This window comes from Ranitomeya variabilis, chromosome 7, assembly GCF_051348905.1.
Source record: "Ranitomeya variabilis isolate aRanVar5 chromosome 7, aRanVar5.hap1, whole genome shotgun sequence".
Taxonomy (NCBI): Eukaryota; Metazoa; Chordata; class Amphibia; order Anura; family Dendrobatidae; genus Ranitomeya; species Ranitomeya variabilis.
In genome coordinates, this window is record NC_135238.1 from 105872698 (window position 1) to 105892640 (window position 19943).

The following is a 19943-nucleotide window of genomic DNA, read 5'->3' on the forward strand; positions in this document are numbered from 1 at the left end:
AAAAAAAAAAAAATACCCCAAAACCCCCACAGATAGAAAGTTAAAGTAGTGATTGAAGGTAGGGATTTTTTTAACGCAAGTATTTAAGAATAGTTCAATAAGGGGTTTTGTTAAATATACTTATTTTGTATATTTATTTATTCAGGACTCTTTACCAGCTGCAATACTCTAAAGAAAATGTCATATTTCTTATCAAAAAATGTAGTGGTTTATTGGATTGTCCACCAAAAAACATCATTGCAGCAAAACTTAGAATAGGTGAAATAGTTACAATGAGATTGTCAATATCAAAGTTTGTTCCCCATCTTTCCTGGGATCCTGAATGGTAAATGGAGTCTGTCTCTGTCAAAAGCATGATAGAAGTCCATCAAGAAGCACATGAACTAACTCACATCAGTTGTCCATCTGATGACTGTGTGAAGTGTGAGCGAAGTGTCCAAAGAGAGCCTCCCCTTCCTGTGGGTCATGTGGTAATTTATGTCCCACAGGGCACGTGTTCTCTGTATATGGTGTTAACACTTCTAGTCTGAGCTAAATATACAGGAATAATACATGTAATGTCAGCAAAAGGCAATGTGCTCAGTACAGAATTGAGTGTAATAAGAATAAATCAATAATTAATAATAATAGTTTTCAGAAACTTATCTCAGATGCAGCCTGCAGATGGTAATTAGAGATGGGCGAACCCGAACAATAAAGTGCGGCGTCTGTATCTAACACCTACTGTTTGGGCATGGATCCCGAACACGGACTTCACCAGTAAGTCCATGTTACTGTTCGAGTTCGGCTCCCTGAACACCGGGTGCTTGTCACGCGGTCATGTGCATCACAGTGTTTCCAATTGGCAGTAAAATCAAAATCACTGCTGGTCAGACAGCCGTGGTTCCCACGCTGTCAAAATACAACGCGAGTGTGCAGCTGTAATCGGAGGTATAACGTTTACCTCTGGTCACTAGTGTTGACTGATGGGACTACTGCTCCTATCAGCAGACGCCTGCTGCTGATAATAACAGTGAGAGCAGGCGGCCACTGATTGGAGTAATCAGCCTGCACCCATGCTGTATATATATATATATATATATATATATATATATATATATATATATATATATATATATATTTTTTTTAATATATATATATATATATATATATATATATATATATATATATATATATATATATATATATATATATATATTTTTTTTTAAATGCCGTGGGTTCCCCCACATTTTTGATAACCAGCCAAACAAAACTCACAGCTGGGGGCTGCAACCCTCAGTTATCAGCAAGGCTGGTTATTAAAAATAGATGGGTCCCCACAACATATTTTTTAAAATTATTTAATGATTTTACTGCCAATCAGAAGCAGTGTTTGCCGTGCTGTCATGCACATGAGTGGCGAACACTGGTTGTTCAGGCGCCCATTTAAGTGAATGGGGTCTAGGTACTGGTCTGGCAACCAAATTTTTTTTGCAACTGTTCGGCCAGACATGAACATCCAGGTGTCCGCCCTACTCTAATGGTAATAAATCAGTGGTGAGGCAAAACAACACACAAACACACGATTTGCCTTTTATTGGACACAGGTTTATACAGTAGTGCTTTTGAATGGTCAAAATACACCTTAATTCAAACTGCCAATAATACCTAAAGGAACAGACTTTAAATAGTTTATTTATAGCTAAATAAAGTACAACTGTTGGACCTTTTAGTAAACTTACGTACATATATGAAAAAATAGCAAAAGCATTGATATCTAAGGAATGTACAGAGGTTTAGAAAATGACAAAATAAATTACGGTATGTAAAAAGCATGATTAAGAATTAGACAATGCTTGCAAAGTCAGGAGATCCTCTTTTCACACTTTGCACAGACACTTTAATCTCTGCTTAATGTCAGGGGAAGAAAAAAAAAAATCTTCCAGTTGGGCTTTAAAACATTCCTCCTCCCATTCCACCCATGCCACCAATACCACCCATGCCAGCATCTTTCTCTTCTTTTGGAATTTCCGTAACTACAGCTTCTGCAGTTGTTAACAATGATGCTACACCAGCTGCATCCAGCAGAGCAGTCCTTACGACCTAAAGGATAAAGAAAATGAGAATTGAAAAAAGTCATTAACTTCCCTGATATATTTTTGTATGCCTAAGAGAAGGGAAAAAATAACTAAATCTAAAAAGGAAAACCAGAAAAGAAAGAAGAAAGTATTTGTTTCTAAGAAGTAAAACAAAAACACTAGTTAACACATTCAGCATCCAAAGAGCATTAGCAGAGTGCCTGCTCTGATCTCCCTGGAATAAACATAAAGAAGCAAAGAACAGCACAGCTAAAAATGGGGTGCAGAGCCTCACAGGCATATAATAGTCCTTTTGTATAGAATTAAAAAGCGTTGAGTATAACTGTAGTTATAAGGTGCTCTTTACTAGCCCATATGGCGACAATTCAGGCCTGCTTGAGAAACGTACACACCTAGGACCGAAACGTCACCATATGGGCCAATATACAGCACCTTATAACTACAGTATTGTGTGCTGGAATAAAGCAATTTTTTTTTCTAATTAAGGCACCATGGATGTAACAACATGGTATAGCATGGTATAAATGTATAGGTATATACATGTACAGGTATAAATTTGAATTTATTGTTTGTACATGTCCACGCTTAATTGTAAAGTGCTGCGGAATATGTTGGCGCTATATAAATAAAAATTATTATTATTTATTATAAATGAATTGTTTAGATGAAACAGTCGGTTAAATTACAAACCTCATTGTGCTGGAGACTTGTTATTAGTAAATATTATGGTAAGAGGTAACTTTCATTTAAAGTATTTTAACAATAAATGTGTCCATACAACCTAGAATCTACATGTCACCCCCACTCATCCATCCACAACTGTTGGATATTCAGGACAAATACACAGCCAGCCAGTTGTTATATGAGGTCAGAAAATGAAAGGTTTTTCCACTGCCAGAAAAGTGGACCCGAAATGCTTAAGTACACCAAAACAAAGAGCAGGTACTCCAAATACAGTGCCAGCTCCCCTCCGGTCTTTGCTGCACCAGTAACTATCTATATTCCTCTAAAAAGCTTCGTAGCTCAGTGATTGCACAATGCACTGCTATAGCCAGTCAACATGACGTCACCACTGTAGCCAAAACCGGGAGATCAGAGAAATAGCACTGGACTAGGGGAAGTAGAGTACCTGCTCTGTTATTTTATGCATTTGGAGCGTTTTGGGTTTAACCCCTTTCTGCCATTGGACGTACTATTCCGTCCATGTGGGGTGGGCCCTAATTCCCAAGGACGGAATAGTACATCCAGCAGGATCGGCCGCGCTCACGGGGGGAGCGCGGCCGAGTGTCAGCTGCCTATCGCAGCTGACATCCGGCACTATGTGCCAGGAGCGGTCACGGACCGCCCCCGGCACATTAACCCCCGGCACACCGCGATCAAACATGATCGCGGTGTGCCGGCGGTACAGGGAAGCATCGCGCAGGGAGGGGGCTCCCTGCGGGCTTCCCTGAGACCCACGGAGCAACGCGATGTGATCGCGTTGCTGCGAGGGTCTCTTACCTCCTATCCCTGCAGGCCCCGGATCCAAAATGGCCGCGGGGCTGCATCCGGGTCCTGCAGGGATTACTTCCGGGTGCCGTGCAGGTGCTGGTAAGCCTGCACGGCTGTAAGTGAGAACGGTGATCTGACAGAGTGCTGTGCAGACTGTCAGATCACCGATCTGTGATGCCCCCCCCCTGGGACAAAGTAAAAAAGTTAAAAAAAAAAATTCCCACATGTGTAAAAAAAGAAAAAAAAGAAAAAAAAATCCTAAATAAAGAAAAAAAAAATATATATATTATTCCCATAAATACATTTCTATATCTAAATAAAAAAAATCAAACAATAAAAGTACACATATTTAGTATCGTCGCGTCCGTAACGACCCCACCTATAAAACTATATCACTAGTTAACCCCTTCAGTGAACACCGTAAAAAAAAAAAAAGGCAAAAAACAACGCTTTATTCTCATACCGCCAAACAAAAAGTAGAATAACACGCGATCAAAAAGACGGATATAAATAACCATGGTACCGCTGAAAACGTCATCTTGTCCCGCAAAAAACGAGCCGCCACATAGCATCATCAGCGAAAAAGTAAAAAAGTTATAGTCCTCAGAATAAAGCGATGCCAAAATAATTATTTTTTCTATAAAATAGTTTTTATCGTATAAAAGCGCCAAAACATAAAAAAAATGATAGAAATGAGGTATCGCTGTATTCATACTGACCCAAAGAATAAAACTGCTTTATCAATTTTACCAAATGCGTAACGGTATAAACGCCTCCCCCAAAAGAAATTCATGAATAGCTGGTTTTTGGTCATTCTGCCTCACAAAAATCGGAATAAGAAGCGATCAAAAAATCTCCCGTGCCCGAGCATGTTACCAATAAAAACGTCAACTCGTCCCGCAAAAAACAAGACCTCACATGACTCTGTGGACTCAAATATGGAAAAATTATAGCTCTCAAAATGTGGTAACGCAAAAAATATTTTTTGCAATAAAAAGCTTCTTTCAGTGTGTGACGGCTGCCAATCATAAAAATCCGCTAAATAACCCGCTATAAAAGTAAATCAAACCCACCTTCATCACCCCCTTATTTAGGGAAAAATAAAAAATGTATTTATTTCCATTTTACCATTAGGGCTAGGGTTAGGGTTGGGGCTAGGGTTAGGGTTGAGGCTAGGGTTGGGGCTAGGGTTAAGGCTACAGTTAGGGTTGGGGCTAAAGTTAGGGTTAGGGCTAAAGTTGGGGTAAGGGTTGGGGCTAAAGTTAGGGTTGGGGCTACAGTTAGGGTTAGGATTACATTTACGGTTGGGAATAGGGTTGGGGGTGTGTCTGGGTTAGAGGTGTGGTTAGGGTTACAGTTGGGATTAGGGTTAGGGGTGTGTTTGGATTAGGGTTTCAGTTATAATTGGGGGTTTTCCACTGTTTAGGCACATCAGTGGCTCTACAAACGCGACATGGCGTCCGATCTCAATTTCAGCCAATTCTGCGTTGAAAAAGTAAAACAGTGCTCCTAACCTTCCGAGCTCTCCCGTGCGCCCAAACAGGGGTTTACCCCAACATATGGGGTATCAGCATACTCGGAACACATTGGACAACAACTTTTGGGGTCCAATTTCTCCTGTTACCCTTGGGAAAATACAAAACTGGGAGCTAAAAAATAATTTTTGTGGAAAAAAAATTATTTTTTATTTGCACGGCTCTGCGTTATAAACTGTAGTGAAAATTGGGGGTTCAAAGCTCTCACAACACATCTAGATGAGTTCCTTAGGGGGTCTACTTTCCAAAATGGTGTCACTTGTGGGGGGTTTCTACTGTTTAGGTACATTAGGGCCTCTGCAAATGCAATGTGACGCCTGCAGACCATTCCATGTAAGTCTGCATTCAAAATGGCGCTCCATCCCTTCCGAGCCCTCACATGCGCCCAAACAGTGGTTCCCTCCCACATATGGGGTATCAGCGTACTCAAGACAAATTGGACAACAACTTTTGGGGTCCAATTTCTCCTGTTACCCTCGGGAAAATACAAAACTGGGGGCTAAAAAATAATTTTTGTGGGAAAAAAATTGTTTTATTTTTACGGCTCTGCATTATAAACTTCTGTGAAGCACTTGGTGGGTCAAAGTGCTCACCACACTTCTAGATAAGTTCCTTAGGGGGTCTACTTTCCAAAATGGTGTCACTTGTGGGGGATTTCAATGTTTAGGCACATTAGTGGCTCTCCAAAGGCAACATGGCGTCCCACCTCAATTCCTGTCAATTTTGCATTGAAAAGTCAAACGGCACTCCTTCCCTTCCGAGCTCTCCCATGCGCCCAAACAGTGGTTTACCCCCACATATGGGGTATCAGCGTACTCAGGACAAATTGTACAACAACTTTTGGGGTCCAATTTCTTCTCTTACCCTTGGGAAAATAAAAAATTGGGGGTGAAAAGATCATTTTTGTGAAAAAATATGATTTTTTATTTTTATGGTTCTGCATTATAAACTTCTGTGAAGCACTTGGTGGGTCAAAGTGCTCACCACACCTCTAGATAAGTTCCTTAGGGGGTCTACTTTCCAAAATGGTGTCACTTGTGGGGGGTTTCAATGTTTAGGCACATTAGTGGCTCTCCAAAGGCAACATGGCGTCCCATCTCAATTCCAGTCAATTTTGCATTGAAAAGTCAAATGGCGCTCCTTCGCTTCCGAGCTCGGTCATGCGCCCAAACAGTAGTTTACCCCCACATATGGGGTATCGGCGTAATCAGGACAAATTGTACAACATTTTTTGGAGTCCATTTTCTCCTGTTACCCTTGGTAAAATAAAACAAATTGGAGCTGAAGTAAATTTTGTGTGAAAAAAAAAGTTAAATGTTCATTTTTATTTAAACATTCCAAAAATTCCTGTGAAACACCTGAAGGGTTAATAAACTTCTTGAATGTGGTTTTGAGCACCTTGAGGGGTGCAGTTTTTAGAATGGTGTCACACTTGGGTATTTTCTATAATATAGACCCCTCAAAATGACTTCAAATGAGATGTGGTCCCTAAAAAAAAATGGTGTTGTAAAAATGAGAAATTGCTGGTCAACTTTTAACCCTTATAACTCCCTAACAAAAAGAAATTTTGGTTCCAAAATTGTGCTGATGTAAAGTAGACATGTGGGAAATGTTACTTATTAAGTATTTTGTGTGACATATCACTGTGATTTAATTGCATAAAAATTCAAATTTGGAAAATTTTACCACTATCATGAAGTACAATATGTCACAAGAAAACAGTGTCAGAATCATACCTAACAGACCGGACATTCAGCGTCTCCCACTCACACACCACCTCCTCACCTCGCCCCCTCTCTGTCGGAGTCCCACAAGGTTCAGTCCTTGGGCCCCTGCTCTTCTCCATTTACACCTTTGGCCTGGGACAGCTCATAGAATCTCATGGCTTTCAGTATCACCTCTATGCTGATGACACACAGATCTACATCTCTGGACCAGATATCACCTCCCTACTAACCAGAATCCCTCAATGTCTGTCCACTATTTCATCCTTCTTCTCCGCTAAATTTCTGAAACTTAACATGGACAAAACAGAATTCATCATCTTTCCCCCATCTCACGTGACCCCCCCAACGAACCTATCCATTACAGTAAATGGCTGCCCACTCTCCCCAGTCCCACAAGCTCGCTGCCTCGGGGTTATCCTTGACGCTGATCTCTCCTTCAAACCACATATCCAAGCCCTTTCCACTTCCTGCCGACTTCAACTCAAAAATATTGCACGAATCCGTTCATTCCTCAACCAAGAATCTGCAAAAACCCTAGTCCATGCCCTCATCATCTCTCGTCTTGACTACTGCAACCTCCTGCTCTGTGGCCTCCCCTCAAACACTCTCGCACCCCTCCAATCTATTCTAAACTCTGCTGCCCGACTAATCCACCTGTCCCCCCGCTATTCTCCGGCCTCTCCCCTCTGTCAATCCCTTCACTGGCTCCCCATTGCCCAGAGACTCCAGTACAAAACCCTAACCATGACGTACAAAGCCATCCACAACCTGTCTCCTCCTTACATCTGTGACCTCATCTCCCGGTACTTTCCTACACGCAACCTCCGATCCTCACAAGATCTCCTTCTCTACTCCCCTCTTATCTCCTCTTCCCACAATCGTATACAAGATTTCTCTCGCGTATCACCCCTACTCTGGAACCCTCTACCACAACACATCAGACTCTCGCCCACCATCGAAACCTTCAAAAAGAATCTGAAGACCCACCTCTTCCGACAAGCCTACAACCTGCAGTAACCACCGATCAACCAACCGCTGCACGATCAGCTCTATCCTCACCTACTGTATTCTCACCCATCCCTTGTAGATTGTGAGCCCTCGCGGGCAGGGTCCTCACTCCTCCTGTACCAGTTATGACTTGTATTGTTCAAGATTATTGTACTTGTTTTTATTATGTATACCCCTCCTCACTTGTAAAGCGCCATGGAATAAATGGCGCTATAACAATAAATAATAATAATAATAATAATAATCACCGGGATCTGTTGAAGCGTTCCAGAGTTATAACCTCATAAAGGGACAGTGGTCAGAATTGTAAAAATTGGCCCGGTCCATAACGTGCAAACCACCCTTGGGGGTGAAGGGGTTAACTTTCCTCAAAGTGGAAAACTGCTGAACAAGCTGTTTTTCAAAACTGGCAAGTTCCTTGCACATATGGACAAAAGTATTGAGACCAGCTCCTAAACACAGAAATCAGGTTTTCAGACCCATTGTCATGTAAACATCAAGCCCCTAGTTATGCAGTCTGCCTATATAACCCACCCATTTTTTCACAAAGGAGTTATCCTAAGTCATATTGCACGACTCGTTAAAGGGTTGATTGTGACTTGTAGGATCGCTACTTCCAACAGGTGGCACTATAGAGCTTAAGTCCTCTTTTTCTCAGAAGAAGCAATTTGAATGAATAACTAGATGGGCATTTCCTGAAGGAAATACATCGTGCTTTACAGCAGCACTTACTTTTGCACACCCGGGGCGCGCACTTACTTTTGCACACCCGGGGCGCGCACTTACTTTTGCACACCCGGGGCGCGCACTTGCTTTTGCACACCCGGGGCGCGCACTTGCTTTTGCACACCCGGGGGGCGAACTTGCTTTTGCACACCCGGGGGGCGCACTTGCTTTTGCACACACGGGGAGCACTTACTTTTGCACACACAGGGCCGGGGGTGCACTTACTTTTGCACACACGGGGCCGGGGGCGCACTTACTTTGGCACACACGGGACCGGAGTGTGTCATAGTCACTTTATTCTGATGTTTGACTTTGATAAATGATCATGTCCTAAAATGGACACCGTACATTTGCATAGCTGCCATCTTTGGAAGGTCAAGTTGGGAGTAATGGAAAGGTCGCCATTATTTCCTATGGGAATTTTTTTTTTTTAAAATGCAATTTTTTAAAAAACTACAAATCAGATCGACTCAAAGTCATAGCACACCTGTCCCCACCGAGGGCTTCGAAACGCAGCCTGAACGGGGTCTCTGCGCCGAGCGGTTCGGGCCGCATTAATTGCAGAAAACGCGGAGAAGAATAATAATAATAATAAAATATAAGAAATCGGATTACAATATGTTGCTTGAACCTAGAGGGTTCAAGCACCATAATAAAGAACACAGTGAAATCTAGTCTGGTACTAATATAGAAAGCCACCATGATCACAAAATAGGTTGGAAAATATTTAGGAGGGAAGTGATTTTATCAAGCTCTTAGCATCAACACCTACAAATATGATACATAGACAGGAAAATCTTTCAGAAAAGTAAATATTTTATTATTGTACAATGATCACAACATTAAAAATAAGGGAACAGACCACCAGATGGCAATAAAGTGCAGAATACCATACAAGGGTATGGGTAATAAAACTTACATCAGATTGACAAATATATTTAATAAAAAAAGAAATACTCAATACCACTATTGTTTTACTTCACACAAGAAGCCAGACACTAATTGCTGATATATAGAAGGCTAATATGCACTCAATGCTCACATCTCCAAATTCATTATTTAAAATACATATAAAAATTAATATTAAGGAGCATACATAATAAATTATCCCATAGTAAGTAAACAATTTAATAGAATAATAAATAATTTATATACCGATGGGAGATATAGAAATACATAAATAGCCCAGTTATAAAAATGTACACCCTGTCAATGCATCAGACATAGTTGTCCTGCGGTATTGCGTTGCCAGTTATACATACCCCAATGGTAAGCCCGCACGGCCTGACACGCGTTTCGCTTCAGCTTTGACGAGGAAGTCTGAGAAGGAGCCCGTCGCATTGCATTTTATATAGACCGGAGCCAATCAGAAAGTGCATAGTGCAAGTGAACAGCAGAATTGGATTACCATGCATGGTACAGCCGCCATCATCTTCCGGGAGTCAGGGACGCGTCTCCATGGAGCGCGTCACATGACCGGAGATGACGACAGTCAGTGCTATGGAGCAGAGTAGCCGGAACGAAATATTTATCAGGTGAAAACAAAGAAAAACATAGAATAATGTAGTGAAATGCTGCATCGCATAGATAGATAAGTGAATCAGATCAATATAATTAGGTTATGAATAAATATGGAGAACGAAAAATAATCCCACCATGCAATGGCAGGGTGAAGTGATAATACATATTGAAAAATAATTAATAATGTACATACAAATAATATGTGCCAATATCACAAAATTACTACAGATATGCATACCAAGTGAGTAATGAATAGTGAAGAATATATATATATATATATATATATATATATATATATATACACACACATATATATATATATATACATATATATATATATATATATATATATATATATATATATACACACACACACATATATATATATATATATATATATATACATATACACACACATATATACACACACTTAGGTCCATATATATTTGGACAAAGACAACATTTTTCTAATTTTGGTTATAGACATTACCACAATTAATTTTAAACAAAACAATTCAGATGCAGTTGAAGTTCAGACTTTCAGCTTTCATTTGAGGGCATCCACATTAAAATTGGATGAAGGGTTTAGGAGTTTCAGCTCCTTAAGATGTGCCACCCTGTTTTTAAAGGGACCAAAAGTAATTGGACAATTGACTCCAAGGCTATTTCATGGACAGGTGTGGTCAATCCCTTCGTTATGTCATTCTCAATTAAGCAGATAAAAGGCCTGGAGTTGATTTTAGGTGTGGTGCTTGCATTTGGAAGGTTTTGCTGTGAAGTAAACATACGGTCAAAGGAGCTCTCCATGCAGGTGAAACAAGCCATCCTTAAGCTGCGAAAACAGAAAAAACCCATCCGAGAAATTGCTACAATATTAGGAGTGGCAAAATCTACAGTTTGGTACATCCTGAGAAAGAAAGAAAGCACTGGTGAACTCATCAATGCAAAAAAGACCTGGGCGCCCACGGAAGACAACAGTGGTGGATGATGGCAGAATAATCTCCATGGTGAAGAGAAACCCGTTCACAACAGCCAGCCAACTGACCAACACTCTCCAGGAGGTAGGCGTATCAATATCCAAATCTACCATAAAGAGAAGACTGCATGAAAGTAAATACAGAGGGTTCACTGCACGGTGCAAGCCACTCATAAGCATCAAGAATAAAAAGGCTAGACTGGACTTTTCTAAAAAAATCATCTAAAAAAGCCAGCACAGTTCTGGAAGAACATTCTTTGGACAGATGAAACCAAGATCAACCTCTACCAGAATGATGGAAAGAGAAAAGTATGGCGAAGCGTGGTACAGCTCATGATCCAAAGCATACCACATCATCTGTAAAACATGGCGGAGGCAGTGCGATGGCTTGGGCATGCATGGCTGCCAGTGGCACTGGGTCACTAGTGTTTATTGCAGGGTGGATAAAAGTCAATGTTTTTTTAAAAAAATCTAAAAAATCGGATTTTTTTGATTTAAATCGGATTTTTTTGATTTAAATCGGATTTTTTTCAATAAACTGCTTTTTGAGGAAAATATTTTACCATCCAAAGGTTCTTCCATCATGAGATAAAGCTGAGTTGTTTAACTCAGTAGAATAAAGGCTGTATATGTGTAACATTCACAATGCCATGCTCTTCCAGAGGTTTCTGTAGGATGCTGACTATCCAACAAGTTTGGGCATGTCAACTGAATGGAAAAAGAAACTAAACCAAAAGTGAAACCAAGCTAGAAGTGTGGAATTAAAGGGGCAGTATGAACAAAATGTGCAGGCTATTAATAGTTTATACAATTAAGACATGCTGCTTTTAAACACCTACCTATTGCCATATAGTAAAACAAAAAAGATTTTTACTTACTTTGGGGTCCCCCCCTCACCCTGGCGTTAGATCGTTGCCCCTAGTTTCGTCCGTGTAACTATGGGCGCACATGCGCACTGCTCTCACTTCTCATTTTAATCGTGATTTATATTAAAAAACACCTTTTGATTTAAATCAGTGATTTAAATCATGATTAAAATCATGATTTAAATCGATCCGATTTAAATAGAAAAAAAATCTTTTGATTTAAATCGTGATTTAAATCATGATTTAAATCGGCGTGATTTAAATCAATCCACCCTGATTTGAACTGGTAATGTTGAATCTACCCTTTCTCTTCCAACGCAATCTTAGATACCGCTGGCTGTGAGGGTGAATGGGCAAGTGATAATACGCTTCTTTGAGATCTCGCGTACATATTACCATATTTCCCTTCATCAATGGAATCGTAGATCTTATAGACTCCATCTTGAAGGATACCCATTTGTTTAGAGACTTCAAATGTATTATTGTGCGATAATCGTCCCTGGGTTTATTAAGAATAGGCTTGAATAGTTTCCCAGAAACCACTCTGGCACTGCTACTATTGCTCCTGAATCCACCAATTTCTTTACGCCTGCCAGTAGCCTTCTTGTGACCTGGGGAAATTGAACAACTGTTAGGTGGAATCTTCCCTGAGGGATCTGCACAAATTGTATCTTGTATCCTCTCGCTATTGTCTGAAGTATCCATGAGTTCTAGGATACTTCTGTCAAGGCTCTGAGAAAGTATTGGGAGCATAACGCCCACTTTCTTGGCGTCATTGCCTACCCGAACAATCTGTCAAACTGGGAAAGGTATTCCTTCCTTTGCCTCCCTTTGGGTAGATCCATCTACCAAGTCTTGCCTTTACCAGTATATTCGGGTTTCTGAAGGGAACGAGGCCTCCAAAAGGATGAAACCATTTTAGGTTTTTCTTCCGGAAAACCTTTCTTTTCGTCCGAAGCCCTTTCTAGCATGTCGTCTAGTACAGGACTAAACACTCAAAGGCTAGAAAAGGGGATGGAGCACAATTTGCTTTTGAAGTGGCTATCCCTTGACCAGGTTTTAAGCCAGATTGCCAGCCAGATTACTAGTAGAGATGAGCGAACCTTCCGAGGTTAGGATTCACCGAACGCACCCAAACCCCATTAGACTAACTGGGAGGCAAATCCAAATGCATAGACTACACCTTAAGGAATGACAATAAGCTTCCTAAACAGCTAAAATTAGGGGCAGACACCATGAAAAGTGGCATCAATTGACCCACAGTAGAAATTTGCAAATGGCACAGCAGCAGTTAGCTATAGGCCATGCATGCGGTATCATGGTCTGACGTAGCATTTACAACTTGGAATTGAAGTTTCAAAGAGGATCTGGAGGTTAAGAGAGCTGTGTAAGCCTTCTTAGATGGGAGACCTCGCACCTCATGCAACACCTCCAATTGCGTGGGTTTTTTTTATTCCAGCCACACTCAGATGGCACAAACATCAGTTTCATAGTCTACTATTGATAGAATAATGTAAGCATATTAAACACAGGTAGTTCACTGATCAATTGACCCTCAGTAGAATTTTTTTATAATGGCACAGAGTCAGTCAGCCATGAGCCATGCATGAGGTATAAGGGTCTGGGCCAGCATTTACAGCTTTGAATTGAAGTTTCAATTAAGATGAGGTGGGTGAGGGACTGGAGTAAGCCTGCTGTGCTGGGAACCCTGATACCTCATGCAACTTAAACGTGATTTTTGATCAGCTACACACAGGTGGCACAAATATCAGCTTGGTGTACTACAAATGTTATAAAAATTTAAGGATAGTAACACAGCTAGTTGACTGAAAGTAATTACAGGCCTGATGATCTGGGAGCTCTACTGCTACAGGCAACACACATTACCCAAATTGGAGAACAAACAATTCCCATAATTATTGACACACACCACTAAAGTGTCAATTTCACAGAGTAGAAATATAATTGCGTTTTTTTTTTTTTTTTTTTTGAAACTTCAGTTACTGTACGGTCTGCTTGACACCCTGTCTTTGGAGATGGCAGAGTGGTATTTATTGCTATAGCTCCACTTATGTGAAACGGGTATACATAAAAACAAGTACAATAATCTTAAACTATACAAGTCACTGACTGCTACTTGAAAAAGGATGGGTGAGGATACAATAGGTGAGGGTAGAGCGGCTTGCACAGCGGTATGGTGGAACGAAGGTTAGTGAAGGTTATAGGCTTGTCGGAAGAGGTATTTCTTCAGGTTACTGTTGAAGGTTCCCATGGTAAAGAGAGTACGATATGTTGAAGGACACAGTTGCAGAGTAGAGGGATCTACCAGAGAAATCTAGTATGCGATTGTGGGAAGAAAAGATAAAAGGGAGTAGAGAAGGATATCTTGTGATGATCAGAGGTTGCGTAAAGTTAAATACCAAGAGACTAGGTCACAGATGTAGGGAGAAGACAGGTATTTGATTGCTTTGTATGTCAAACTTAGGGTTCAAACTGGAGTGTCCGCGCAATGGGGAGCCAGTGCAGGGATTGACAGAGGGGAGAAACCAGGGATTAGCAGTGCGACAGGTAGATTAGTCAGACAAACATGGAAGAGCGCAGCATGAGAAGCACCAGGTGGTTTGATTGGGATGTTGCAATGGAAGGTGGGGGGGATTAGCCTCTCACCTGGAAGAGTTGTGCACCCATGCACAACTCCGGTAGTGGACCTCTCCGTGCAATCCTGCTCTGTTGCTCTGAGACTGTTCCTGTGCTGTGCTTCCTGGTCTGGTAATGTGGGCCCAAGATCCAGTCGCATGATGCAACTTCACAGGATGTGACTTCACTTCAGGTCCTGTTGCCTGGAGATGAGCTCTATGGCCCCAAGCTGCTCCAGCCACAATCCCTCAAGGGGAATATAAACTTTTTTTTTTAAAAAAATGTGGTCAATTTCAGGAGCGCTATGGCTATAGAGCACACTGCAATAGATTAGTGGTAAATTAACCTTTTATTGAACCACTACGCGTTTCGGCAGTGGACTGCTACCTTCCTCAGGTGACATGAGAAACTGAAGACGACGTGAGAGACAGATGACGACGTGAGAGACAGACGACGACATGAGAGACAGACGACGACATGAGACAGACGACGACATGAGACAGACGACGACATGAGAGACAGACGACGACGAGAGACAGACGACGACATGAGACAGACGACGACATATGAGACAGACGACGACATATGAGACAGACGACATGAGACAGACGACATGAGACAGACGACATGAGACAGACGATGACATCAGAGACAGACGACGACATCAGAGAAAGACGACGACATCAGAGACAGACGACGACATCAGAGACAGATGACGACATCAGAGACAGATGATGACATGAGACAGACGACGATATGAGAGACAGGGATGACTATATGAGAGACAGGGATGACATGAGAAGTAGGTTAGATTTGCTGCAGTGACAAATGGAACAGGATTTTGCTGTTACTTTGTTGCTGGATGGACTACTCTACTCCCCATCTTTGACAGCCGCACATGGGTATGCTTTGTAGATGAGGGACAGAATGTTCTCCAGTGGATAGCAAGCTCTGCATCAAGTGACCGCTCCTCCTCTGCCTCCACCTTATCACATACAGTACACGCTCCCCATAAGTGGCACCCCAATTACCCTTGTTGCTCCCCTCACATAAAAATTCCCCAACCTCCGAACTGACTGTGGGGAATTCACCATAGGTGTAGCTAGGGTTTTGGTCCAGGTGGGGCGAAACTTCTCAGTGGGCCCCTAACCAGGTAACCTTGACTACAACTGGGTAACGCACCCTAATACTTGAGAACCTCAGCAGATGACAGCCCTTTTGCTGAAAATAATCTCTATATAAAGACCAACATTGATATTACCGCCATATGGTCAGTGGTAAATACCAGTCCTACAGAACATATCAGAGACCACAGCACGGGGGGGCGTGGCCTAGCGGGTGATGTGAACAGACGTGCAGCAGAGCTCTCCCGCTTCATTCTTCTTTCATTAAACCCTTAGAGGCGCCGCCGAACGCAGATTTTACTCCCAGGAGTGCACGGAGACCCGGAGAGCGATGTGCGACCCGGAGGAACAGCGTTTCATCTGAGGATGACGCGCAGGTGGCAGAAGGAGCCGGCAGCGGCGGGAAGCTCGCAGGCCCAAGATGGCACCGAGGCTGCAGAGGAGGCAGCGAGGGCGAGCGCTACTTACCAGAGGAAGAAGGATGTGATCGCTAAGCTAGAGCGGTTTGCCAGGTCAGAGGAGGCTGTAAATTTGAAGTCAGAGGCTGAAGGCGTGGGGACCGGAGCAGCTCGTGTCCCTGGAGATCAGCAGGAAGGAGGGGCCCAGCTACAGTGCAGTGGGACCGATCAGGATCTCCTAACATGGCCGCAGGAGCCGACCTGTCTGCGCAGTTCGACATACCAGAAATGGAGGAGCCGATACTGAAGGATATATTTTCAGTGGTGATGTACTGCAAGTCTGCCCTGGCGGCACTAAACCTGCGAGTGGATGATTTAAAGGGAGAGATGGTCGCTCTAAACTCTGCTATGCGTAAAGTTGAAAAGAGTGGAGGTGGTGGAAGAATGGGTTGGGAGTGCGTATTGCTGATCTGGACTGATGATCTTGGAAACCGATCCCACAGGAACAATCTAAGGATTTTGGGGGTTCCAGAAAAGGTGGAAGAGAGTAATCCCACGGCTTATATTGAGGCATGGCTGAAAAACGCTGTGGGAGGTGATGGTCTTACTAAAATGTTTGCCGTTGAAAGTGCACATCGTGTACCCACCAGACCCCTCCTCCCGGGTCTGCCCCAAGAGTTATTTTGGCTAAAATTCTGACCTATCAGGACCGGGACATTTTGTTGAGGAAAGCCAGGAATTGTGATGAGCTGAACATTGACGGTAATCGGGTCTCCCTTTATCCGGACTACTCTGCGGCAGTCCAAAAGCTTCGGATGAAGTTTGGAGAAGTCAAGAGGAGGTTGGGGGACTTGGATGTCCATTATTCAATGATTTACCCAGCTAAATTGAGGGTGGTGGCTCTGGAGCGCGTGCACTTCTTTCAAAATCCAGAGGAGGCGACAATGGCTAGATCTCCATACTAAACATATCAGAGCGGTGCAGACCCGTTGAAGAAGATCTAAGTGCTACTGAGACAATTGTTAACCCTTTACTGTTAAGTTTGGTTTGATAGTTAACTGGCACTTATACTGTGACTTTATGGTATCTTGATACCATCAGGTTGTGTTCGGCGGCGCAACGGATATTGCATTTTGACAATGGTGGGTGGGAGAGTTGAAGGAGCGCAGAGTTTGTATTGTTAGGCTGTGAAACAGCACTCCAAGATCTCAAATTGAGAGGGTGAGTTGATTCTGAAACTCTAAGAGTAGAGAGGAGTTGGTTGGGGTTAAAAGTAGGGGGAGGGGGTGAGTTTGAAAGTTATTTCAGTTGGGAATTGGAGATGGGGGGAAAAGGGCGGAGAGAGGGGGGGTAGAGACCCTAGGAAGCTTGAACTCATTTATTGTTTCTGTAAGTTACAATGGGCGGGGATGTTAAAATTTTAAGTTGGAATGTTAGAGGCCTTGCAAATGCTACTAAACGTACAGCTATTTTCCAATACGTACTGAAACAGAGGCCCTCAGTGGTATGTCTACAATAAACTTACCTAGTGAAGGAAAAGGTTGCCATCTTGCAAAAGAGATGGGTGTGAAAGGCGTATCACTCGACGTTCTCAACTTATGCCAGAGGCGTGTCCATATTGATACACACTAGTGTTCCGTTCGAAGAGATTGAGGTGACTATTGATAAAGATGGCCAATTTGTGTTTCTAGTATGTAAGATATTTAATAGGTTAATTTGCATTGTGTCGATATATATTCCACCACCATATTCCAAGAAAAAGTTACAGGAGATTCTGGAAATTACAGGTAGGTGGGATGATGTGAATAATATAGCTAATGATCAATGGGACAAGGGAAGGCATGCTGTGTTGAGAAGTGAGGGGAACTCTACTCCTTTTGGAAATTATTTAAGGGAAATAGGATGGATAGATCTATGGTGGGTGCGTAATGCTAATACATATGCCTACTCTTGTTATTCGACAACATACGGATATTTATCTCGCATTGACGTGGCTTTGGGAAACGAGGGAGTGAATAACTTAATACACGAGGTGGAGTATAGGCCTAGAGTAATATCGGACCATAGCCCAGTATTGGTGTCGGTACAAATGATAGGGCGGAGTAGATTAGTGGGGATGGGATGGAAAACTCACCACTCCTGGTTAGTTTTTGGATATGGATCAGGTGGGTACTGAAATTGTGGAGTTTTTTAGGATTAATGAAGGGAGCGCTGGGAACCTTGTAGTGTGGGACACTATGAAGGCGTACCTGAGAGGAATCTTATTCCGAGACATCTCTAGACACAAAACCAGGTCTAAAATTCAGGACAATGCGGTGATGGAGGAGCGGAGGGCGGCGGAAGAGGCATTGAGAAATGCAACTTCATACGAGGGCGGCTCAGGTAGCGGTCGATCAACTACATATGCGCAAGGCAGACAGGTTGAGAGCCTTTCAAAAGGAAACATTTTACTCGGAGGGAGAAAAGGTGGGACACTTGCTCTTGGTGGTGGTCTCCGCACAGCGGGATTTTTCTCACATATATACCATAAGAACAGAGGAAGGTAAAGCGGTTACTCGGGGGGGGACGGGACATTTTAGAAGTTTTTCGGAGATTTTACAGTAAATCGTATTCCTCTAGGGTGGATAAAAGTACTTAGGAAATGAACAGATATCTGAAAGGGGTTGACTTGCCCAGACTAGGTAGAGAGGAAAGGGAGTGGATGGATAAACAGCTTGGAAGGAAGAGTTGAAGGCGGCTTTGGCGGGGGGCAGGGCTCCGGGGATGGACAGTATCCAAGTAGAGGTTTATAGAATTCTTAATGCAGAGTTAATGCCTAAATTGGAACAGGTGTTCACTGAGTCGTTGGAGAGGGGAGTGCTGCCCCCATCAATGAGAGAGGCCATTGTTGTGGTCATTCCTAAAGCTGACAAAGATCCTCAGCAGCCAGAGTCGTATAGACCAATTTAACTCCTAACGGCTGATATAAAGATTTTGGCAAAGGCCCTGGCAAACAGGCCGTCCCAAGTGATTGATAAATTGATTGACCCAGACCAGTCTGGCTTTATGCCCAATAAATCCACGGCAATCAACTTAAGGAGGTTATTCTTAAATATGCAAATTCCTGCTGACAATGCCGGAAAAAGAGCAGTGGTGCCTTTAGATGCCCATAAGGCCTTTGATTGTGTGGAGTGGAATTACTTGTGGTCGGTTCTGGATCGCCTGGGGTTTGGCCCAAAATTCATCTCTTGGGTGAGGTTGTTGTACTCGTCCCCAACGGCAAAAATTAGAGTTAATAATAAACTGTCAGAGTTTCCCGCTGTTTAGGGGTACCAGACAGGGGTGTCCGCTGTCCCCGTTGCTCTTCGCTCTGGCCGTTAGCGGCTAAAATAAGAGGCGCTCAGGAGGTGAGAGGTTTTATATGGTAGGAGGGAGGATAAAATCGCCCCATATGCTGATGATATTTTGTTGTTTCTGGAGGATTCTGAGAAGTCCCTGTGCAATGCGGTAGCTATAATTGAAGAGTTTGGTCGGTTTTCAGGACTCACAATAAACTGGGATAAGTCTTGTATGTTATTGATTGAGGGGGATGGTATGGGCAATGGAGAGAGGGTGATATTCAAATATTTGGGGATTCAGATTGCTCTTCCTTTGACTAACTTTGAGGAACTGAATTTAAGCCCGCTACGGCAGAAAATATGTACCAAGATAACGGCGTGGAACAAATAACATTTGTCGGTAGTTGGTAGGGTGAATCTTAAAGATGATTGTAATGCCACAATTGCTATACGTGTTACACAATTCCCCCATATGGATTGCACAATGTAGATTCTGTAGGATTAGGTCTTTGTTTGGTGAACTAATATGGGGAGGAAAG

General features: G+C 42.5%; 1 protein-coding gene across 2 annotated transcripts in view; it reads right to left on the reverse strand.

Moving 5' to 3' along the window:
* Positions 1-1560: 1560 nt before the first annotated feature.
* HSPD1 (heat shock protein family D (Hsp60) member 1) overlaps positions 1561-19943 on the reverse strand; it is a 270102-nt gene continuing 251719 nt past the window's right edge. For both annotated transcript variants that reach the window (XM_077275640.1, XM_077275641.1), the window contains one exon: positions 1561-2082. In XM_077275640.1, the coding sequence (XP_077131755.1) occupies positions 1933-2082 (150 nt within the window). In that variant the 3' untranslated portion in view covers positions 1561-1932. The remainder of the gene's footprint in view (positions 2083-19943) is intronic.